Raw genomic sequence first — 16,383 nt, forward strand, 5'->3', positions numbered from 1 at the left:
GTTTGGCATCTCTTGGCACTGCACCTTCAGTTGTTTGTCCGCCAGCCAGTCGCATCGCGTCCTGCCAGCACGTTCCCGCCAACCCTTCCCCAGTCGTCCATCAACAACACTTCCCGAGTTCCCCATCTTTTGTTGCCCTCGTGCTCTTGTGCCTATCTGGGAGGTACCCCTCCCGAGTCCTCTTTCATTATCGCCTAATCAAGAGATCCATCCGGTTTCATGGCTCCTGCTCGTTTCCACGGATGGAGACGTCGGCCGACCACATGGCACTACGTCCGCCCTCTTTGGACCTATCCCTTGCCTGCATCGCTCCACGGTGCATTTCAGTCAGCTTATACATCATTCTCGTACAGGACACCGGAACGAGGTGCCACAGTCACGGTGCAGCTTGGGACCCTCCGTCTCCGCCCGATCATGGTCATCAAATCTAATGTGTGTTGGATGATGACGGCGCACGTCTTGTCTCGGAGATGCTCTGGGCGGACTTTACCGATATCAACCTTGAAACCTTAAAGATAGGGGTCTCATCATACTTGGAGGTACAGCCTGGCACCTCCTCCTGGCAGTATGAAGCCGGCTTGGGTTTGGTCCAATGAGAGCCGCGGGCTCCGCCTCGTGGCTCATATCTCTTTGACCCGGGCCTGCCTTTCCACTCCCGCGGGCAGACCATCAGCATTGCTGACAGGGTCTCCCATATCAAAGGAGCTGTTGAGATTAGGGATCGTCTATCCCACTGCTCCTTCCAGCTCCATCCCGAGCTTCATGGGTCATGGTCAGCCGCCATGCTGCGTATGCATCTAGAAACAGCTACCCGGCCGGCCCTAGTGCAGCAGATTGGCCACGCACTCTGATAGTTGGGTAATAGCTGCAGGGAGATAACATGAGAGCGCTGGACCCTGATTCCACTTTCATCAAATGAAAGGATCTAGATGCGACTCATGGCCCGGTGGTGCGCGGCGTTCAGCGAGATCGGCCGCTCATCTCCTGACATTGCAGCCAGGCGAGATCCAGCAGAGCCGATGGTGGTCAGACGTGGTCTCTTGGGAAGCTATTCCTTCAATGAGTGGTTCGGTGAAGTATGGCCGCTACAATGGCTTCAAGCTCTGCTTTCCACACATCGAATGATGATGAAGCACGCTGTGCGCAGGTTGATATCTGTTTCCATCATCCAAGCAAAGCTTGACTGAAGGCGTGTATCACAAGCCTTCTTGGCCTCATATCTCGTCCAGGGAACACACGGCTTGGTTTCCGCCACTGGATGCAGCCTTGTTTCTTGGAGTTCTTTGCCTAGAATCATCCTGGCGCTGCTTATGCATTGCCACACCCTCGACCCTGCATGCCTGGGAGGCTACTAGGCCAGGCGTCGAAGGAATGCCAACGCGGCAGCCGATATACCCGCTCTTTGCTAGCTCGTGCAGATGTCTCAAGTGGGTTGCCCCCCTTACTTAGTCATGTACGATGCATTGTCACTCGAGTGAACTGGTTCTCGCTCTCCCGTTACTCGGGTGTAGCCCGGCCCGCGCCACCGGTCATCAGGTCGGTTGCCTTGTGCAATCGTCGACGGTGGTACAGTCCCAAGCCCTTGCATGGACACAAGGCTTACCCGAACACTTTAATTCGACAGACTATAACTTTGGTGGTGGTGGTGAGGTCATGCCTGCTCTCTGGTCTTCTTGGCCCGGCGCTTTCAGTGCCGACTCGAGAGGTTGTCCAACAACTCACGGCAAGCGATTCGTAGATTCCAAAACCCGCCACGTTCCTAGTACATGACCCCTTTCTGTAGCCCTGCTAGCGGAGTAGGCGATGGTACTACACATGCAATCCCACTGCATTAGACAACTAAAGCCACCGCGGAAACCCGAACTTGGCCATCTACATCGCGTTCTCCAGATGAAGAAAACCCCCCTACAACAGCCAGAGTACATCATAAAAGACCATCACCAAGCACTTACCCAACTAACACATCTCATTTATTTCCCCCTCAACCCACTGCATGGCATTAGTACGCGGGGGCACAGTACTGATTCAAATGAAGTATGCATCATTGCGACCAAGCTTCATACCTCAGTCAACTGGGGTACTGTACAATTAACCAGGCCAGCGGACATGATCCATGATCGGTTGCGAACCTTCCAAAATGGTAACCCTCCCCTCCCTCCCTGCCCTGGCAATGAAGAGATCCCTCTTAGCTTTTTTTCTTTTTTGACATCCCACTACTCTCCAGAGAATCCGTATCCAAATGCAAGTCCCCTCATTCCCAATTTTCTCCAAATAAGTCACCGGACACTGTTCTTCTAAACACATCTATCAGAACTGCTCCATCGAGAATCCGCTATTCTGAAACGCTCGCTAGCTTTTTCAGATCTGATACACCGACAAGGGGACCGATCATGGGAGGACTGTTCCCCCCTTTGGGTTATGGAGAGAAGGTCCGGGGGTGATGTGTTTGTGGATTCAGGGTATATTTCGCGGACACGTGGGTGATGTTGCTCCTGCTATGACAGATAGCAAGCAGAGGATACGTTGACATGTTGTCGCCCACCCAACGTGGTCTCATCAGTGTAGCATCCTCGCATGTTATCGGTAAGGTCTATGCTAGTATACATGGCAGGATAAGGGGGGTCCAGGGATTGGATGACTAGGTCTATACATGATTTGAACTAAATTATAAAGTGAAATCAAGCGTGTTGTTTTTTAAAAATTCGGCTGAATGATTGATAAATGCGATGGGGGGGTAACAATAAGGTACTACTCGCCGATGCTCTGATCTTACCTCGCTTAGTGTCTTTGTTTGCTGCTGGAGATTGGATATAGGGGGGCTTTTGTGCGCAGATTCCATATATCGGCGGGTTGAAGCCGAATACTGGTTCGGAGTGTCACGCACGGTGGCAAGGCAAGGGGTGTTTTTTCATAGAGAATCTCTTGCCAACATCAAGAACAAGCTGAGTTACTGGTCATCTTTGGCGGACCTGAAGCTGCCCACACAAGGGACAAAGCGATCCGCTCGTTCGACACCTAGCAGTGTGTTGTGTCTACCTCATTTACTTAGTGCTTATATATCTGAAAGAACCACCATTTCACCGCCAGCAAGCGGGGCTCTATGCTTTGTTGTCGTACTCTGCAATTTTCGATAGCCCCAGCTCTACACGAGCATCCATCTGATTCAGACTCACGAACAAGAGGACAAGAGCCATAGCTCAACCAGCTCATCAATGCTGTAATGAGAATCTAAAGTGCCCTCATCCGTCTGCCGCATCTTCTTCTGCACGACAGTGTCAATGTTCGCCCGCTCTTCCGTACTAAGCAGAATCAACCGATCCTCGATAGTTGTGAATGGGCCATGGAACCTCGGATCGATAAATTTCCAGTATATTTCGTCGAACATGGAACTGTGGCGTGAAGCGAGGCAGATCCAAAACAATCCCGTCTCCAGAGATTTCTCCATGGCGGCTGATAGCCGTTGAGATGGAGATAATGAGTCGTCCTGGATCTTCTTGGCCTCACACTCTTTGAGGACCTCGGGGAATGTGTGGAATCTCGGCATGAAGCGCACCAAAAACTGATCAACATCAATATCCCAGTCTTCTGGCTTCTCCAATAAGAGCCACCAAGGCGCCGCATATGTGTATTCGACGGGAGCAGAATAGGTGAACTCCCAATCGACGACTCCAGTAACAGCCAGTCTTGATGCATCGACAAGAACATTGTCAGGACGGAGGTCATCACAATACAGCCTGAAAGGACCCTGGCAGTGTTCCTTGGAGATATCACGCGACAGCTTGCGGAAAAGACAACGCGCAATGTACTTCTTCCGGCAGTCAGCTTCATCAGTTACCGCGTCATTGCGCTGTAGCTCCAAGTGGTGGAAATGGTGACGCACAAGCTCCTCAAAATAATCTGCTGCATTGTCGAAGCGCTGTTGCCCAAATATACTGTGCGGAATATTAGAGAACTGAGCAAGTCGATTCATGTTAAAAGTGAATGGTCGTTTCTGCACCGTCCACTCGCCGGCCTCGTCCAGTCGAACAGCTCCAATGAAGGGGAACTCAGGCTTTGACAGCTCCAGCAAGATTTCAGCCATGGCCATATAAGCTCCTCTCAAGACAGAAATATTGATGTTCGAGCGCAGCGTGACTATCTCCCGGGTCGGTTCCCTAATATACCCACTCAACGGCTTGCCCTCAATGTAGTCCATCACGATGTATGGGCCAACCACACACTTGCCAGATCCCAGAACCTTTGGAACAGGAACTCTGGTATGCTGGGCAACATATTGCATGATAGCGACCTCGTCTTCGACCTTCTCACTACGGGCGACGATCCGACCAAGAGCAGTGAATCGAACCACGACACGATGGCCGTCATCGTAGGTCACGCGGTAACAGACATTGAAAGCGCCATTGGCAAGCGGCGCGGCTTTCACAGGTGTGCCAGCACGGTGGCGGGAAGCAACCTTCCCCGCCAGCTCCTCGGGTGAATTTCTCAGTAGATTCTGAAGCCACACTTGAAAGATCAGATTTGATCTCTCTTCTGCGAGGTGGTCAAAGTCCATGTTGCATGCAATGTGAGGGTGAATCTGTGGAAGGAGTCAGCAGAGGCATCGCACAAAAAACATCTTAGGGAGGTGTTGGAAGCGCGCTCACCGCAATTCGTCCGAGCCCAATTGGCCGAGAATTTTTGTCGTAGCCAATACTCACCTCCTATAAAGCGCCTTAGATCCAGAGCATCTTGACTTCATCTCATCCGGTCAAGGTTTTTCATCGATTGATTGGTAGCTGGCCTGTCAGGTAGCTTTCTTATAAACATACACAGTGAGATCCAACTGATGTGCCTCTACCCATGATGTCCGTCTTATCTGCTCGAACAAGGTAGGCCATGAAAAGAACCACACAGTTTCCCCATGAGCATGATGTGCAGTAGTCTGGGTATCTTTTTTGGTGATGTGTGTTCGCTGTAAGAACACAAGTTCTTAGATTCATGTCTAGATCGAGTTTCGAATCATATGAGGTGGGGTTGAATATCGGAAACCCCAGAGGATTAGGTGGTGTGAGAAGAAAAGAAAAAAGATGATGAGGGAGGCACTACTACGGTATAAGCCTGGTGGTACCGCTCTGTGGCATGCCGCTGTAGATAGTAGTAGGTAACTACAGTACACTAACTGCACTGCAGGACTCCGTCCGTCATAGAAGGGAGCAACCCGTTGAGGAAATACTATACATCTCCACCTCCGTTGGCCGCCTGATCACAACAACACTACAGGTTGAAGAATAGCGACTGGCCATGAGTATCAACTCAGGCTCCTTTGCTGTATTAGCACTTGAGATCCTCCAATATTGGTAGTGACACAGCATGCCACTCAATGATTCGCTCCCAACCTGGACAATATCGTCAATCGGTGCTACTATCACGTCAGTCGATATCAAGCGGGGTAAGACAGCCTCCAAGCAACACTTCCTGAACCACCAATGTCTTTGCATTTCAAGCCTTGCGACATGCTGTGCCAGCTGACCGGATCATAAATTTCGTATACGTTCATTGAGTACACACACGACATGGCGATCCCAGCACCTTTCGAAAATCAGACAGCTCACGGCGATGTTTCCACCGAGCCGCTAGAGGCATACGTCCATCCACCGGAGACAACGCAACCGCGTAAGTACTCTTCCGACTGGCCATACGGCGGCAGAGCACACTGACAAGCGAGCCAGTCGACTATGCAGACCTCGTCACACTTGATCTCTCTCTCTTCGACACCCCAGAAGGCAAATCCAGACTAGCGGAACAATTGAAGCAAGCCGCGCATGAGGTTGGTGGGTTTCTCCTCTTCCAAAATGCATAAGATGGCTCCGGCCCAGGAAAGAGACCAAGCTAAGAAAGAGGATAGGGTTCTTCTACATCACCAACTTCGGTCTCACCCAAGATCAGATTGACCGACAGTATGCCATCGGGCAAGAGTTCTACGCGTTGCCCTTCGAAGAACGATTGAAGTATCGCGCTCCGCTTGAAGAAGGGAACTACAATGGCTACCGCCCGCTCGGGAGCGTTGAGCTCGCCCCGGGCCTGCCAGACAAGGTGGAGATGTACAACCTGTTCAAGTTCATCCCACAGACGCAGCGCACCCAGCCGGACGTGATTCACCGGCACTGGAAGGAGATCGAGCAGGTTCATCGCCATATCCATGAGAAAGTAGCGCACAAGATCCTCCGGCTCCTCGCAAGTGTGCTGGAACTACCGGACGAAGAGGCTTTGGTCAGAGGCCATCGTTATGAGGCGAATTGCGACAGCGCGCTCCGCTATATGATGTCGAGGGCCAGGTCGGCGGAGGAGAATGAGCGGTGCAATCATATCTACACACGGGGCCATACGGATTTCGGAACCCTGACGTTTGTCTTTCAGCAGCCAGTGGCAGCGTTGCAAGTCAAACGGTCGGCGGAGGCAGAGTGGCAGTGGCTGAGGATTCCCAAAGGCTATGCGGCGGTCAACATTGCCGATATTGTAGAGTTCCTATCAAATGGGTACTTGAAGAGTGGGGTCCATCGTGTCGTGTCTCCGCCAGAGGATCAAGTCGGGCTGGATCGGTTAGGACTGCTCTATTTTGTAAGACCGTCAGATGAGATGAATCTTGGGGCCATCGATAGTCCGCTGCTCAGGCGATTGGGGGTTTACTCGCACGGAAGGCAGCATGAGGAGGAGGTAGCTATCCCTGCCACCGAATGGGTAAGGGCAAGGGTCAGGAAAAATTGGGTGAAGGCTGAGTCGAAAGAGGTTCTCTCGTTGGGTCGGTTTCAGACGCAGGTAGTGTACGACTAAGTCTCTTGCAGTCGACTGTGTTAGGGTACTGTCTCAATGAAAGGAGGATCGCTCTGTATCCGAAAGTTATGACCAGCCCGAGCTTCTAGCTATGGGCTACACTGAGAGTGAAGCGCGGGGTAACTTAATATCAGCTCAGACCTTCCTCGTCAGCAGCTCGCGCCACGTGCCAAATGCGGGGTAGCAGCCATTAGTGGGGCGTGCGGGGGGCTTTAGCGTTAGAACACGAGAGACTGGCTGACAAGCAAGCAGAGATACAACTCTACACAATGGTGCTCCACGGGAGACAAGCATTGCTACACTTCGGACCAAACCATGGGACATGTGCATGTCCCGGTCACAAGTGTGACATCCACAGTGAGCTGAGAACTCTGAAAGCATAATGGATAATGATAGCTCATGAACCAGTGCGCTCATGGATTCGAGGGTTAGAATGCCGAGGATGTCACCATTCCCTCGTAGTCTGACCGCGGAAATCGAATTTTTTCATAAGATATAGGGTTGAACCACGATTCGAGTGTGCCAGGAATACCATCGGTGGGCGCACACATTCTTCACGCTGGCGGTTGATGAGTCTTTCCACGCTGCGGTATTCGCTGCCTGATTTCCCAGGCCAATACATTCCAATGGTATCTTGCGTCCAATTGGAATCATCTTCGAGCCAACGCGGTAGCATTGTGCTATTCGATAAGTAGCGAGAGGTACCGGAAGAAGTGAAGTTGGAGTCCACGATGTTTCTTATCTAAATCTTGCTGGCGACTGGCCATCTCACGGAATGCTCGACGATCTCATCGGCCCGATAGCGAAAAGTATACATGAGAACTCATTGCCAGTCTAGGACAGCTGTAATGCAAGTTGATTCTATATAAGCTGTTTGTTGACAATAGAAGTTGAGCGGCATCGCTGCACCATGAGTCGTCTAGTGAACTGGTTGCCGACAGTGGCAGCATTTATCGCCTTCATACTGACACTAATATGCCTCTTCGCGGGGTCACATACGAGTGTACTGCCCGACACCTCGATCCTAACAGTGAGTAAACCTGCGCTCATCGCCAAAGTGACACCAGATGAGCTCAAAGTTGAGACAAGCCTCTGACATCTACGACAGATCTATACCTCAAACATCAGCCAAAGCACGGAGATCGCTGGTTTCTACTCCATCCATGTCATGTCATACTGCGAGGGAGAACTGCGGGTGAATCACAAGGACTTTAACAACTGCTCCGATCGAACGTTGTTCTTTTCGTTTGACCCTGATGCTGCGATCCGGGCCGACACCGGGAATACTACCACCCCGGCGGACTTGGGATGGCCCAGCGCGATCACCGACGACTTTTACGCCTTCCAGATGACATCGCGCAGTATGGGAATATTTTATTGTTTGGGAGCCGGAGTGGCCGCCCTGGCGCTGTTTGAAAGGGCATGGTGGGCGCTCAGACGCGGTCCGCGACAGACGGTGACCGAAGTGTCGTCCATGATGGTATGATCCCGCCCGTCTTGCGATATGTGGGTTCTCAACGGATGATACTGACCCGTGCGCAGTTGAGTTTCGTGATGCTTGGGATCTCGTCCATCATTGCGACCGTGATTGCATTCCAGTTTGTCAAGCTGGTCAGCTACCATGGGCAGGACGCTGGAGTAACAGCGGAGTACGGGCCGCAGTTCCTGAGTCTCACTTGGGCAGCAACAGGGCTGTATCTGATTGGGGGCACGACAGGGTTAGTCATGGTGTTGATCGACCGCAGTCGACCTCCAGTGGACTATGTTCCTGATGACGAGGATGGATTTGACGAAGGCCCTGACGATCTGCTGGAAGACCATGCCAAATCGGAAGTCCACAGTCACCACAGTGACGACTCGGTAACATTGCGTTCACACGAATAGCACGGGGCTACCAGGTACGGAGTAAGGAACAACGCGGGAATATCCAACGGGACTGTAAAACGAATCGGAAGAGAGAGTAGAGAAGAAGGCGACAAGGGGGGCCGATCGGACGGATGGAAATGGGTGGAAAGTGAGGGAAAAACTCGATTGGGCCGGGCGGGAAACGGCGATGAAGCCATTGGTGTGTAACTGCAAATAACTCCCTAGTAATTAGTCCCATTGTATTATTACTACTAGGTACTTACTACTTACTGTACTGTACTGAACATTGAACTTGCATTTGTCGTGCCTTTTCCTTTCTATTCTCATGTATGAAGCGAGAAATCGAGAAGGATCGAGAAAGCTGGGGGAGACAATAAGTGTATAAAGACCCACATGGATTGTCTTCGAATTTTGGAAGATGGAATTGGACCGAGTCGATGAGGGCCGAATTCAACATGGAGCCAGCAATTGGAAAGACGAGGTGGAGGAGAGAATAACGTCACTGGGTGGGGGAGACCGAGAAGACCGAGACTACGACGTAAGTGTAAGGAAGTTGTGTACTGTGTGTGTAGTTCTCAGCCAGACTGACACCGGCAGCGGTGGGTCTTTCCTCCTCGTTTTCCCCAGCGGCATGACGATGTGATGTTTGATCGAACGACTAACTACCGCCCAACTGTCTGATGATGATGATGATGACATTCTATCCCTCCCTCTCACCACTGGCCAGAAATCATCCTCATCATTCCAAGAACATACGAGTAAGCCGTACTCGGGAAGAAATCTTCGTACCCCTCGTGTCCTTTGAATCCTCAAGCCGAGTTGTGCCAAGGGAAGACATTCCTATCCGGGCCGATGTACTCCGCAAACCCGGGGAAGTGCAGAATGACCAGGGTAGGGTAGTAGTGGTAGTGTAGTACTAGCCTCCTAGGAGTCTAATATAGACCAGTCGTAGGAGACGGAGTGGTTTCAAGATCACTGGTATCAACCTGACTGGTCGGGAGGGATCGGGAGACCGGCCGTGGCTGATTGGGGTTGAATACCTCCTTAAGGATGATTATGGAAGCATACCACCAGACAGAGTCAGAAGGATAGGTACATCCACCCTGCTAGCTGCAATCATGCAAGTGCATTGGCATCCATGATCATCATACACGTGTAGTAAGTAGTTTAGGTAGAATATCCTGTTTAGGATCACCGCACGGTTCCAGTTGACGGTATGGTTGTTCGTTTGGTGTAGGGGTCGGTCCCCTCACGTCATCCTCGGATTGGTGAGAGTCTTGTTTGAGAGAGTTGAGGTCATTGTCCTGCTCCACCGACCAATGATCTATGCAATCCGGCTGCCAATTCCATGTCCCGCACGTACCGCGACTGAGCCTTCTCTATGGTTCTATCGTGCCTGCCTACTTGCCTACTTGCCTGCTTGCCTGCTTGCCTGCTTCACCAGTACCGTACCCCAGTATGTGATGCTGCGCCCCTCTCTTTCCCCTCCCCTCCTTCCCCTCTTCGGTTTGCTCCTCCCTCCTTTGCGGCTTCATATAATACCCCTCTAATCCCCCCCTCCTCAATCCTTTTGTTCTATTCCCTTTTCATTCATCATCAACATCAACCACTCTCACATCAATCATCCTCTACCTCCCGCATTCTCTCTTCCTATCAGAAGACCCCTCTCACCAAGACTACTACCTAGTACTTCCCCACTCTACATCTCTTGACTACTACCAATCATCCTCTACCCCTTATACCTCATCACAACACTTCATCATGGCTAAGAAGGCTATCCAATTCGGTGGTGGTAACATCGGTCGTGGCTTCGTTGCCGAGTTCCTCCATGAGGCTGGCTACGAGGTCGTCTTCGTCGATGTGATGGACCAAACCGTCAACGCCCTTCAGAACGCAGACTCGTACGAGGTCACCGAGGTTAGCGAGGAAGGTGAGAAGACCAAGACCATCACCAACTTCCGCGCCATCAACTCCAAGACCCACGAGAGCGATGTCATCCAAGAGATCGCCACTGCCGATGTGGTCACTTGTGCCGTCGGTCCCAACATTCTCAAGTTCATTGCCCCTGTGATTGCCAAGGGTATCGATGCGCGCACAATGGAGAAGCCCGTGGCTGTCATCGCCTGCGAGAACGCCATCGGTGCTACTGATACACTCCATGGATTCATCAAGCAACACACCGCCGAAGATCGCGTCGAGACTCTGTATAACCGTGCCCAGTTCGCCAACTCGGCCATCGATCGTATTGTCCCCAACCAGCCTCCCAACGCCGGTCTCAACGTCCGCATCGAGAAGTTCTACGAATGGGTTGTCGAGAAGACTCCCTTTGGCGATGTCGGCCACCCAGATATCCCTGCCATTCATTGGGTTGACCACCTCGAGCCCTACATCGAACGCAAGCTGTTCACCGTCAACACTGGCCATGCTACCACAGCCTACTTTGGTCACATCCGCGGCAAGCGCATGATCGCCGAGGCATTGGCTGACCCGGAGATCAAGGAGATGGTGCACAAGGTCCTTGGCGAGACTGCCTCCCTCATTACCGACAAGCACGAGATCTCAGACGAGGAGCAGAAGGAGTACGTTGACAAGATCATCCAGCGTATCTCCAACCCTTACTTGGAGGACAACGTTGATCGTGTGGGACGCGCTCCACTGCGCAAGCTCTCCCGCAAGGAGCGGTTCATCGGACCTGCTGCCCAGCTCGCCGAGCGCGGTCAGAAGTACGATGCCTTGATGGATGCGGTCGAGATGGCTCTGCGCTTCCAGAACGTGCCTGGTGACCAAGAGAGTGCCGAACTCGCCGACATCCTCAAGGAACAGTCCCCTGAGTCGGCCACCAGCCATCTGACCGGCCTGGAGGAGAAGCACCCTCTGTACCCCGCGGTCCTCGAGCGGGTGCGCAAGGTGCAGGGAGTCAAGGTCTAAACGGATCTAGTCTCCGACGGTTATCTCGCCGAAGATGAGGTACTTTGTTATGTTTTACGATGTTCACGAAGATCATTGCGAGTTCAGCAATTCCGAGTTGATCACGGATCTGGCATCCGGAAGCATGTACAACCGGTTCAGCCGCGGGACGGCGAAGAACCGTACGGGATATGGCGAACAAATGGTCGGCGCGAACGGAGCATATGGGATACCAGCATAGGTTTTGCGTTGTTTCTTTTTTTACTTGTGATACTTCATGTACTTACCGAGCAATCAGCATTTTATATACCAAATGCATGAATAAGCTATGAACTTTTCTTGCGTCTCGTAGTTTGTAGATGTCTCGTGTAGTAACTACAACTTACTATCCACCCACTTGGGATGTCTCTTCTCCACAAAGGCCCTCAGCCCCTCTTTGATATTCTCCCCGGCGTTCAATTTCTCCATCCACTCCTCCATCAGCTTGACCGTCGCCTCATCGGCGCCCTCCCGCTCCCACCCCCGATTCACGCCCGCGCGACTGACCACCACGGCATCGGGACTATTGGCCGCGATGCGCCCCGCGACCTCCAGGGCGCGGTGCACGACATCCCGCTCGGGCTCCCCCTCAGCATCGATCGGCACGACCTCGTTCACGAACCCCCACCGCAGCGCCTCGGCGGCGCTCACCTTTCGGCCCGTGAGCACCATCTCCATCGCGCGCTGGCGGCCCACCGTCCGCACCAGCCGCGGCAGCGCCCCGGCCCACGCCACCACTCCGCGCGCCACCTCCGGGAACCCAAAGTAGGCCCGCTCCGACGCGATCACCAGGTCCGCGTTCACGGCCATCTCGCACCCGCCCCCGAGGCAGAGCCCGTTCACCGCCAGGATGATGGGCTTCTTGCCCGTGCGTCGCGAGAGGCCCCCGAAGCCGGTGGCGGGGGCTATGGGGTTGGACTTTTTGGTGGTGGTGGTGGTGGTGGTGGTGGTGGTTGAGAGCCATTCTTTGGAGGTTAGTTTGATTTCATGTTTGATTCTGAGGGATTGGGGGCGGGGGGGGAAATGATTGAGGGGATTAGAGGGTTCCGGGGGGGATTGGGGATTGGGGATTGAAGGAGAACTTGGGAGAAGGGCGACTCGACTCGACTCGACTCACCTTTCAAGTCGGCGCCCGCGCAAAACGCCTTCCCGCTGCCGGTGAGCACGCCCACCCGTAAGGCTGGGTTGGCGTCCATCCAGCGCCAGATGGCGTCGAGTTCGGCGTGGCCTTGCGTGTTGATGCAGTTGAGGTCGCGGGGTCGGTTGAGGGTGACGAGGAGGATGTGGGGGAGGGGGAAGGAGAGGGAGGCGTATTTGGCTGTTGGGGTGGTCATTTTCTTTGGGTGTTGGTTGGGGGTTTGGATTGGGATTGGGATTGGAATTGAGATCTTGTCTTGATTTGATTGTGTGAGGGAGGGGAGGACTGAGGTTGGGATATGTTTATGGTATTGTTTGTGGTGGTTGTTCTGGGCTATGTAGTATTTATGGGGAAGCTTTCGGGAAGGGGACTGGATGTTGGAGACTCTGCCCTGGTGGAGTACGAACGGCAAGGTGGAGTTGCCGAGGTTCGACCTACGTAGCTTACTTTTCACTCTCTGGGCTATGCTCGGTTTGTAGATTGAGGCTTTTGACCACTTATCATTATACGCAATTTACAGCGTGTTATGAGCTTGGAGAGTATTAACAGAGTGTTTGAAACAAAAACTCCAACAGATCTACTACACCATACACTAGTCAGATCAAGCTATGCATCATTCATGTCGGTCAATACAATTCAAATCACATCAACATTCATCCTGCCCTTCCAAACGCCGCCCAACTCCGTTACAAAACACACACGCACACACACACACACACACACATCGGGTATTCGTGTAGCAAATCACCCCTTGTTGATCCAGCCACTGTGCACCATAAAGTCATAGATTCGACTGGTCTTGGCACTGTCGATCTGCGGAGTTGTCAGTACATTGTCGATGGCCAGAACGACAGAGCATTTACCTTGCAAATAGTCCGTGCATCCTTCTTCTTCAAACTGCCCCCCTGCTTCATCGACTCTTTCAGCAGTGTCTCCTTGATGACCAAATATGGCTTTGGTTGAATATGAAGCACATTGCACACCTCTACCTCCTCCTTTGTCAGCAAATGCAGATCCGGAGCAGCTTCGTTCTCCAGCTTCCACGGAATCACCCCGTTCAGCGGCTGCACAATGAACTTCGTCTTCGCCGGCGGCGTCGGCGTGCTGATCCCATCCCCGTTGGAGGCGAACATCCGGTCAAAGTCGTTCATTGGCTGACTGGGAGGTTCGGGAGCTTTGGGGGCACCAGGGGTGCCTGAGGCCTTCTGGAGCCGCAGTGGCAACTCTGGCGTGGTCAACTGACTAGCCGCCGACGGCTGTTCGGGCTGCTGTTGCTGCTTCGGCCGTGTGCTTGCGAATCGGTCAAATGAGCCCTGCGGCGCCATCCTCTGGGCGCGCTGTTGCTTCTCCTGCTCGTATTTCTCGCCACCTTTCAGATCTCCGATCCCCATCTGCCGCCATTCCTGTAGCTGCGCGATGGCCAGACGCAGGTTGTGCTCGTACTCCAGTCCCTTGTTGAACTCTTCAAAGTCGTCGTGGTTCATCATCCGGGCAAACGGTTTCGCCTTGTTGAGCAGATCCCGTTCCTCTTTCGTGCGCTTCTTCTCTAGCGCCGTGTTCTTCCGGTACTCGAGCAGGTTGTGCTCAAAGAGGACCTTCTTGCGCTCCGTGCGCGCCGTCAAGCGCGAGTTGTAAATGTCCACCACCGTCATCTTCAACTCCATCTCCGCATCCAGCTCACCGTTCGCGGTCTCGCCCGCACCAGGCTCAAAGGTCATATGCTGCACCGCCTCTTCCGCATCGTTCATAAATTCGGTCTCGAACTCCAACCGACCCGGCATGTAACCCTGCACTTCGTGACACGCTGGAACACTAGCAGTGGGCTTCTGCTTGGGCGTGGTCGGGGGAGCGGCCTTAGCGGCCTCTTTGCGTTCCTCGATGCGTCGCTTCTTTCGCGATTGGAACTCTTCCTTCGAGATGGAGTCGGACAGGCGGGTGTCGTCCGGATCGGCGCGCTCTGGAAGCGGGAAATTGGGGCTGTCAATGTATGTACTGATGTAGTGGTCTCGAACCTCCTCCTTGGTGCGGTAGCCTCCAATGTGATCGGCGATGTCGGCCCATGATCCCAGCCCGTAGATGTCAGCACCTTCCAGCAACAAAAGCTCCTCGTCAGCACCCCAGTCTTCCTGGAAGATGGGCACTGAGTTCTGCTCGATCACCTGGAATGGATGTGTGGAAGGGTCATGGTTTTTGGATTTCTCTCCGGCTGCGAAACAGGGAACGCAGAGGTCATATTCGTGGCAGGAGGGATGGGCACAGGATACGCGAACCTACAAGGCGCGGACGAGGTTAGGTCTTGTAAACAACCACAGGCGGCATACAGGCATATCTGAAATATCAGAGGGGAGGGTATACCGTCGAAGTCACATCAACCGAGCAGATATCGCAATGATATTTGGTGCCTGCTTCGGTGCCGCGCGAGGCGGTCTTCTTCCGTATTACACCCATCGATCGCGGTTCCCTCTCATCCTCCACTGTTCCCGTGTCCGTTGCGACCACACCGACGCGCCCTCCAGTCAAGGAAGAGGGCTATAGTTTATTTTAAGAAGAAAGCTTGCGCGGGGAATAGATTTGGGGGAGGGGACGTTGAGTTGCCGATAAGAGACCGCAGAGTGGTCGAGACCGCCCAAGGGATGCAGTGCTGTCTGAAAGGGTGTCTCCGCCGAGTTACCGGGTAGGAATGAGTAGGGAAATGCCGGGGAAACAGCGGGACAGCAAGTCACGTCCGATCGTGTTGATGGTCAGCGGAGTTCTTGGACAGGCGATCAGGTAGTACAGATAGCAAGGGTGGTATTGCTAACAAGAGGCCGAGGTGAGCGGGAAGTGCATCAGTGACTAGGTAGAGAGGTTGAGCTGAGTGAGGTCGGCAGTCGTTCCCCGTTCCAGTCCTGGATAGACGCTGGTGCACTGAGTGGTCGGATGAGCCTGAGGTGTGATTCCTGGGCCCCTCCCAACCTAAGGTAGGTAATTGGCGGACATGATCCAATTCGGGCGGTGGCTGAGTTACTGGGGCGAGTGCGCTGCCCGTTCCCTGTTTAGGACTAGCGGTGTGGTCAGGGGAGGGAAACAGAGTGGGTAAGTTGCACCGCCGCTGTGCGCGTTTCAGGAGAGTGTATGCCTCAGGTGTTAAGGTATTAAGGTGTCAGGATGCCAAGGTGTCAAGGTGTCAAGGTGTCAAGGTATCAAGGTGTCAAAAGGTACATACCTACTGCGGTGTTAAGGCAGCGATGTGCCTGACCCAATCATCTCTTTTCCTCCCTCCACTTTTCTCCCACATCCATCCAGTTTGTTCAGCCCTGAGACCTCCCGTTCTGTCCCTGTTGGTTGATTCCACTGCGGCACTGCCAGAGCCAGAGTCTCATCCAACAAACCCCCCCCCCCCCTCTCCCCTCTTTCAAAGTCTCTCTCCCTCTTCTTCCCCTTCCCCATTTTCGCTCCTTCTTACTCGCTCGGTCTTATCAACCAAGTCTCTCTCTAAATTCTATCTTGTACTCATTTTGTGTCAACCTTTTTAGTTGTCTCGTGTTAGGCTTGTATCTTTTCCTCCATCTTTGCACGTCGGAGGTTGGTTTCTTGTACAGTGGATAGGTAGTTTGTATCGCTATCGCTCAATCCTCCTCCGT

The 16,383-nt window shown here is 53.0% G+C and overlaps 10 protein-coding genes across 10 annotated transcripts; 6 read left to right on the plus strand and 4 right to left on the minus strand.

Moving 5' to 3' along the window:
* Nucleotides 1-126: 126 nt before the first annotated feature.
* Nucleotides 127-682, minus strand: BO66DRAFT_388418 (uncharacterized protein). Its single transcript, XM_025646551.1, has one exon. The coding sequence runs from the start codon at nucleotides 674-676 to the stop codon at nucleotides 428-430; it is 249 nt and encodes an 82-aa protein (XP_025508181.1). The 5' UTR covers nucleotides 677-682; the 3' UTR covers nucleotides 127-427.
* Nucleotides 683-1,379: 697 nt separating this feature from the next.
* Nucleotides 1,380-2,103, plus strand: BO66DRAFT_388419 (uncharacterized protein). Its single transcript, XM_025646552.1, has one exon. It carries the CDS (start codon nucleotides 1,459-1,461, stop codon nucleotides 1,768-1,770), a length of 312 nt encoding a protein of 103 aa, XP_025508182.1. The 5' UTR covers nucleotides 1,380-1,458; the 3' UTR covers nucleotides 1,771-2,103.
* On the plus strand, nucleotides 1,496-2,575 carry BO66DRAFT_147580 (uncharacterized protein). Its single transcript, XM_025642118.1, has 2 exons — nucleotides 1,496-2,140; nucleotides 2,312-2,575. Exons 1-2 carry the CDS (start codon nucleotides 1,804-1,806, stop codon nucleotides 2,482-2,484), a joined length of 510 nt encoding a protein of 169 aa, XP_025508183.1. The 5' UTR covers nucleotides 1,496-1,803; the 3' UTR covers nucleotides 2,485-2,575.
* A 464-nt stretch (nucleotides 2,576-3,039) lies between these two features.
* Nucleotides 3,040-4,169, minus strand: BO66DRAFT_388420 (uncharacterized protein). The gene has a single exon (XM_025646553.1). It carries the CDS (start codon nucleotides 4,085-4,087, stop codon nucleotides 3,170-3,172), a length of 918 nt encoding a protein of 305 aa, XP_025508184.1. The 5' UTR covers nucleotides 4,088-4,169; the 3' UTR covers nucleotides 3,040-3,169.
* A 1,364-nt stretch (nucleotides 4,170-5,533) lies between these two features.
* On the plus strand, nucleotides 5,534-6,810 carry BO66DRAFT_468193 (putative oxidoreductase, 2OG-Fe(II) oxygenase family; the record flags this gene model as incomplete). Its single annotated transcript, XM_025652633.1, has 3 exons — nucleotides 5,534-5,652; nucleotides 5,709-5,810; nucleotides 5,885-6,810. Exons 1-3 carry the CDS (start codon nucleotides 5,553-5,555, stop codon nucleotides 6,808-6,810), a joined length of 1,128 nt encoding a protein of 375 aa, XP_025508185.1. The 5' UTR covers nucleotides 5,534-5,552.
* Nucleotides 6,811-7,720: 910 nt separating this feature from the next.
* BO66DRAFT_365815 (SUR7/PalI family protein) lies at nucleotides 7,721-8,840 on the plus strand (the record flags this gene model as incomplete). Its single annotated transcript, XM_025645229.1, has 3 exons — nucleotides 7,721-7,840; nucleotides 7,919-8,290; nucleotides 8,353-8,840. 3 exons carry the CDS (start codon nucleotides 7,721-7,723, stop codon nucleotides 8,692-8,694), a joined length of 834 nt encoding a protein of 277 aa, XP_025508186.1. The 3' UTR covers nucleotides 8,695-8,840.
* A 1,075-nt stretch (nucleotides 8,841-9,915) lies between these two features.
* Nucleotides 9,916-10,468, plus strand: BO66DRAFT_388422 (uncharacterized protein). The gene has a single exon (XM_025646554.1). It carries the CDS (start codon nucleotides 10,058-10,060, stop codon nucleotides 10,361-10,363), a length of 306 nt encoding a protein of 101 aa, XP_025508187.1. The 5' UTR covers nucleotides 9,916-10,057; the 3' UTR covers nucleotides 10,364-10,468.
* BO66DRAFT_147681 (mannitol-1-phosphate 5-dehydrogenase) lies at nucleotides 10,333-11,919 on the plus strand. Its single transcript, XM_025642119.1, has one exon. The coding sequence runs from the start codon at nucleotides 10,438-10,440 to the stop codon at nucleotides 11,602-11,604; it is 1,167 nt and encodes a 388-aa protein (XP_025508188.1). The 5' UTR covers nucleotides 10,333-10,437; the 3' UTR covers nucleotides 11,605-11,919.
* A 39-nt stretch (nucleotides 11,920-11,958) lies between these two features.
* Nucleotides 11,959-13,096, minus strand: BO66DRAFT_365822 (enoyl-CoA hydratase/isomerase family protein; the record flags this gene model as incomplete). Its single annotated transcript, XM_025645230.1, has 2 exons — nucleotides 12,740-13,096; nucleotides 11,959-12,587 (listed from the first exon to the last, which is right to left on the minus strand). The coding sequence occupies exons 1-2, from the start codon at nucleotides 12,954-12,956 to the stop codon at nucleotides 11,959-11,961; spliced, it is 846 nt and encodes a 281-aa protein (XP_025508189.1). The 5' UTR covers nucleotides 12,957-13,096.
* Nucleotides 13,097-13,370: 274 nt separating this feature from the next.
* On the minus strand, nucleotides 13,371-15,672 carry adaB (chromatin-binding transcription regulator ADA2). Its single transcript, XM_025646555.1, has 3 exons — nucleotides 15,116-15,672; nucleotides 13,624-15,030; nucleotides 13,371-13,573 (listed from the first exon to the last, which is right to left on the minus strand). The coding sequence occupies exons 1-3, from the start codon at nucleotides 15,206-15,208 to the stop codon at nucleotides 13,505-13,507; spliced, it is 1,569 nt and encodes a 522-aa protein (XP_025508190.1). The 5' UTR covers nucleotides 15,209-15,672; the 3' UTR covers nucleotides 13,371-13,504.
* Between the last annotated feature and the right edge of the window lie 711 nt (nucleotides 15,673-16,383).

This window comes from Aspergillus aculeatinus (assembly GCF_003184765.1).
Source record: "Aspergillus aculeatinus CBS 121060 unplaced genomic scaffold BO66scaffold_4, whole genome shotgun sequence".
Taxonomy (NCBI): domain Eukaryota; kingdom Fungi; phylum Ascomycota; class Eurotiomycetes; order Eurotiales; family Aspergillaceae; genus Aspergillus; species Aspergillus aculeatinus.